The sequence below is a fragment of the Quercus suber genome, unplaced genomic scaffold (assembly GCF_002906115.3).
Source record: "Quercus suber isolate HL8 unplaced genomic scaffold, Cork oak 2.0 scaffold_569, whole genome shotgun sequence".
Lineage (NCBI taxonomy): Eukaryota > Viridiplantae > Streptophyta > Magnoliopsida > Fagales > Fagaceae > Quercus > Quercus suber.
The window spans coordinates 135,986-142,276 of record NW_027070014.1 but is presented as its reverse complement, the minus strand read 5'-3'; the positions used below and the strand labels follow the sequence as shown (position 1 = coordinate 142,276).

The 6,291-nt window shown below is 37.4% G+C and overlaps 1 protein-coding gene across 1 annotated transcript; it reads left to right on the top strand.

Annotated features, from left to right (window-relative positions):
• LOC112020813 (SAM50-like protein SPAC17C9.06) lies at positions 1-5,390 on the top strand. The gene is made up of 4 exons (XM_065764562.1): positions 1-676; positions 2,126-2,611; positions 3,456-3,953; positions 5,008-5,390. The coding sequence occupies exons 1-4, from the start codon at positions 170-172 to the stop codon at positions 5,089-5,091; spliced, it is 1,575 nt and encodes a 524-aa protein (XP_065620634.1). The 5' UTR covers positions 1-169; the 3' UTR covers positions 5,092-5,390.
• The last annotated feature ends 901 nt before the right edge of the window (positions 5,391-6,291 follow it).

The following is a 6,291-nucleotide window of genomic DNA, read 5'->3' as shown; positions in this document are numbered from 1 at the left end:
AATAATTTAACAGGTCCGAAATAACAGGTTTGGAATCGCATTGTTCTTATTGTCCAAGGCAAGCACTCTCCAGTCTCCAATTCTCACCTTCCAACTCACACTACCATTCGATTCAGCAATTCACCACCGCCTCTCCAAACGCTCACTCTCTCTCTAATCGCTCGGCAAAATGGCAAACTCAGACGAAGAGAAACAATCCCAATCTCCACCAAACTCAGAAGCAACCGCCGAAGAAGACCGCGAAGAAAACGACGTCGTTGAAGAAGACGAAAACGAAGAAGACGATGAACCAGAACCGCCACATAAGCAGCACAAATCCCGAGAGTCCCTACTCAGCGAGCACAAGTCGAGAATGGAGAACCTGTTCCGCCGAATGCAAAGAGAGCGAGTGAATCTCCGAGTCCACGACTTGATCATCAAGGGGAACACTAAGACCAAGGATTCGATCGTCGAGGCCGAGCTCGAGGCCTTGAAGAACGCCTCCACGATGCAGGAGCTGCTCGATGCGGCCGGAAGAGCCAATGCGAGGCTTCAACAGCTTGAGATTTTCGATTCCGTGAAGATCACGCTCGACAAAGGCCCGCCGGAGTTGCCTGACACCGCCAATGTTATCGTCGAGGTCGCCGAGACCAGTAGTCCTTTCACCGCTGAGTGCGGCGCTTACTCGAAACCCGCGGTACGGTGTTTTTGATGTTTGTAATTTGGTTAGGGTTTCCGTTATTTATTTATTCATTTATGAATGTGTTTGGCTGTTGAGAAATTAGGGGAAAACGGAAATGAGAATTTGCATTTTACATATTGAGTTGAAAATGTCGATTTAGATTTGTAAAAAGAGGCATATGAATTAAGTTTAGGTATTTAGCTAGATATACTGAATATATAATTGCAATTTTCGTGGAAATTTGAATTTAACACCATATTTATGATGAATTCGGGGCAAATTATTGCGTAGTTTAGCTGCAATTTGGGAACAGAAGTTAGAAAGCACCATTGCTGTGTTTTGTTTTGTTTTTACTTTTTAGAGTTTTTGATGTTTTGTAGTTTGGTTAGGGTTTCCATTTTTTTATGAATGTGCTTGGCTGTTGAGAAATTAGGGGAAAATGGAAATGAGAATTTGCATTTTACCTAATGAGTTGAAAATGTTAATTTAGACTTGTATAAAGTGGCATATGAATTGATTTGGGTATTTATGTGGCTTTACTGAATTTATAATTGCAATTTTTGTGGACAATTTGAGCTTAACCAGGTGAATTATTGTGTAACTTAGGCCTTTGCAATCTGGGAACAGAAGTTTAGAAAGCACTTTTTGCTGTAGATTTCGTAGAAATGAAGTTATATTATGGCCTGAAGGCTGTGAGTAGTTCTTTTATTGAGAGGAAAGCGTTAAATGAAGTGATGTAGTGGCTGATGGCAAAGCATAAATGTGGGGAAAATTATTCTCGTGTGACTGACCTTGATTAGTCTTTTTAGGATCCATAGCTGACCCCAAAATTTTGAGACTAAGAGTCTTTGCTTGTTGTTAGTTACACATACACTTGGTGGATGATGAACCCACAACCTCACCCTCTACCTTAATCTTACAAGGAGAGGATTTGCCATTTGAGGTAGGGCGGGGGGGTGAGGGGGAGGGGGGGAAGGTGTTGGATATAAGGTATTGAATAGCTCTTATGGGCTGGAAATGTAGAAGGGCGTTAGGAAGTGTTATATACTCTTGATTGATCTATTTTCTGGAGTATTGTGGATGAAAGGAGGGTCGAATTTTGGTATAATATGGTGTGGGTGTGAGCCATGGTTTGCTTTATTTATGGATCTCCTTAGTTTAGCCTTATGCAATTATTTATATATTTATATATATATATATATAAGTGTATGCAATTGATCTATAGTGACAAGTCATATGGGGTAATGAGTGTGAGCCACCTCCTCAATACACTGTGTTTTATGCTAGACTAACTGAGTGGAGGGTTTGTTTGATATTACAATATTTAAGCTGCTTACTATATCAAATTTAAGCTAGTCAATGACTCAATAAATTATGTACTATGTCTTTTGATTTTTAGTGTGGATGAATTAATGAGCATGCTGTATCTCATATGATTTTTGGAATTGTATAATGCTTTTGTAGGCTAGATCTTGGACTGCTGAAGGTACTCTTAAGTATAAAAATTGGTTTGGTTATGGGGATCTGTGGGATGGTTCTGTGGCATATGGTCCCAACCAAACATCAGAGGTCAGTGCTGGTGTGTTTTTGCCGAGAGTTAGAGGACTGTCGACTCCTGTGCTGGCACGTGCATCTTTGCTTTCCCAAGATTGGCAAGAATTCTCTTCTTACAAAGAGCGATCCTTGGGCTTTTCTATTAACCTATTATCCACCAAGTATCATGACTTGGCATACAATCTTGGATGGCGTACCTTAACAGATCCATCACAAATGTCGTCCAGGGCAGTAAGGAGGCAGCTGGGACATAGTTTGCTTTCATCTTTAAAGTATACATTTAAGATTGACAGGAGGGATTCATCCATGAGGCCCACTAAAGGTCATGCTTTTGTTTCTACTACTCAAATAGGTGGCCTTGCACCTGATCACCGGAGCTTGCGATTTTTGCGCCAGGTTTATAAATGATCTTGTGGTTTTCGTGTTTGTTTTCCTTGTAATTCTTAAATAATCTCCACCTAGCCTACTATTTTGTTAAAAAGTTATAGATATACCTATGTGACTGAATTGCATATGAAGTGTGATTACTGATTTTGAGTCTGTGCTATGAATCCAAATTGAATTAGTTAAAGTTGTGATCCAAATGACAACATCCTGCTAAGTAGCTATTAGTATTTCATAGGGACTTTCCTGTTTTTTAAGTTTGTTGAGCCTGATGTCTCTTTTAATAAAAATATTGGATTACAAATAGAGAAAATTGAAAGAAGTATGTGCGTGTGTGTGTTTTAATGCAGAAAATGGGTGGCACCATAGATTTAAGATGATTAGCTGTGGACCAAATAGGGAAGTACGTATTTTTATACATGAGATAATTTTGCCTCTGCTCTAATGGGCCAACCTATTTATGTGTGTGGTGCCATTATAAAAAAAGAAAGCGCCACTACGTAATAGACAACAATAGCCGATGTTTGTCAGTTTAAGACTCCTAATTTTATAATCTTTATACCACATTGGAGAAAGGTAGTGCCTGGTGCCTACCTGCTCAGATTCTCAGAAGAAGCTATTTTGGTTTGTCTTTGGTTTTTTTGGTGAGTCATGTTTACATGCATGCGTGTGCCACGCACACAATATGGGATCCCAATTAGTTGATTGTTTTATAATCTATATTCAGCAATATATTTATATATATATATTTTGTGGGGGTTTTGACATTATGTATTATAGCATAGAAGCTGAATGAACTTCATGCCCAATATTCCCTATATTTTTCATTGATTATGGAATTTTCTACTTTTAACAGGAGTTTGATCTTCGTTATGCTATCCCTTTCGGATTTTATCGTGCTGCCCTCAACTTTGGGATCTCTGGTGGTGTTTTATTTCCGTGGGGCCAAGGATTCTTGAACAAGCCCTCACCTTTGCCGGAAAGGTTCTTCTTGGGTGGTGATTTCTCTCCAGTTTGCAGTTTGGCAGGCCCAACGTCTATGTATGGATTTAAGACAAGGGGACTGGGACCTTCAGAGCCTCGAAGGCAAAATAGAGAGAATTCTGATGGTCCTGGAAGGGATTATCTTGGAGGAGATCTTGCTGTCACTGCTTTTGCAGACCTTTCTTTTGATCTTCCAGTTAAGTGGTTAAGAGAACTTGGAGTCCATGGACACATTTTTGCTGGTGCTGGCAACCTCTCTAAATTAACAGAGAATGAGTTCCGGAATTTCTCTCCTCAGAAGTTCTTGGAGTCATTCCGAATCTCAGTTGGCGGTGGGGTTGTTGTCCCTACAAAACTTTTCCGTCTAGAGGTCAGCTATCTATTCTGAGTTTCATTTTTTTATTAAAGGAAGCATTCAAAGTTTTAATTTGGTCTGTTCCATATGATTGTATCATTCATATGGAAGGAAATTATCACATGATGTGCTGGGTGTTCTTGATGCATGTCTCTTAGATTTATATTTTTCACCCATGGTATTGCCTAGATGCAATGTTCACCCAAGATTTGATGGTATTTTGAAAGCAATTTCTTATTGAATTGATTTGTGATCTCTTTTGGGAAATTAAGATGCAACGTTTATCCTACAATTTTGACGTGACACTTCTCTTTTGATATCTGAGGTGACCATCTAAAATTTCTTTGAAAGCAGTTTTAATTAGGGAAATAATTAGCATTTAACAGATGGCGTTATTATCTAAAACATGACCTGAAGCTCATCATTATCTTCCTAACATTCCCCTGACTCTGCAGTCTCTGTTTATTTATATATTTATTTATGACAAATGCACTCTGTTTTTATTTATGTTACCAATTAAATGATTAATGGGGAGTGTAAAGAAAAGGCTATCGGAAATCATTCCCCCTTGAAGGTTTTCCTAACACTCCTCAAATCTGTCATCTATCTAAAACATTACCTGAAGCTCATCTTTATCTTCCTAACATTCCCCTGACTCTGTAGTCTCTGTTTATTTATATATTTATTTATGACAAGTGCACTCTGTTTTTATTTATGTTACCGATTAAATGATTAATGGGGAGTGTAAAGAAAAAGCTATTGGAAATCATTCCCCCTTGAAGGTTTTCCTAACACTCCTCAAATCTGTCATCTGCTATGATATTGATTTTTTGTGAGAAATTTGAATTATTTGTGTAATAGTTATAAAGCATTTTCTTTTTTAAATGTAACTCAGATGTTATTGATTGGATCTGATAGAATGGTGTATTATTGCACGAGTTTCTGAATGTTTCCTGAAAATAAGTTCCTTCTCTTGTTCCCCTGCTTTCTGCACTTCTTATCTGCAACTCTGTTTAGCGAGACTTGTACCTTGGGTTTTGAAACTAATGAGTGTTGACATTGTTGTCAGGCCAACTATTACTACCTACTCAAGCAACATGAACACGATCGTGGGAAGACTGGCTTTCGATTTAGCTTCTCTCCTCGCTTTTAGAATTTTATAATTTGTAGTGATATTTGATGTTGACAACATTGAGGTGACACAGGAAGCATGTCATTTCAGGTACTCAAGTTTTTCCAAAATTTTGAAATTGTTCAATCACAAGCAGTTTAAACGGCATTCATTGTTTTGTAATTTGAAAGCTGGACTGGAAGTTCAGAGAGCATGATGTTTTCTGATATGGAGGGAAATAATTTTCAGGTGTTGGCGTAGTAGATGTAGTTGCCCCTTGATTAAGGGGTTTGAAAAAACTGCGAAATTCTCAAATATTCAAACATTTAATCTTACTGTTACCTGTATGGTTGTCAGTATCGGTGGTGGTTTTTTGGACTATACTTATTTTCGTTAACTCCACCACAGATCGTTTTGAAGGTCTTGCTCATCATAGTTAATGTAAATTCTTACTGCCTTCATTACTTCATAACACCCCCACCCCCCCTTCTTTCTCTTTTTTCTTTTTTAAGAAAAGATCTGTGGTTTCAAATGGTACTTAGCATGACACTTTTGGAATGTAAAATTAGCAAATAGTCTCGAGTGTATTTCACTATATCTTGAGAAATAAACTGGTATTGGGGAAACAGGAATACCTATTGAGCCAAATTGGTGTCAGAGCGGACTAGTGAAACAGGAAACAGGAAATTGCTTTTGCGGCAGTGTTTGTTTTACGCAATGTGTTTTATAATTTGAAAATTTGACTTTAATCACGTTCGGTTATTAATCAGTGTGTCTAAAAACACACACAAAAGTGTAAAATTTGCCTTTGGCAAATAGCCTCGAGGGAACTCTAGGCTTTTAGAGAAAGACAATAATTTTTGTTTGTTTATGCTTTTTGCTAGTGAAACGTCCATGCAAATCGCATTTTGGCTATATCGATAATGCAGCAAAAAACATCGGCAAATATGAAACACCCATGATTCTAATGTTTGCCAATGAAACTTCCATGCAAACATCCATGATTTCTTTTTATTTATTTATCTATTTATAATTTTTACATAAATAAACACACACGTTGACACACACAAAAGAGAGAAAAATGTTATAACACAAAAATACAAGATAAAGGAACATCACAAATTTTATTTAAAAGTTATATATTTTAAAGGAAGGTGCAACAAGTTATACTACACCCAACACCCATGATTTTTAATGTTGTGTAAACCTTTTTTTTTTAAAAAATTTTTTTACTATCAATGT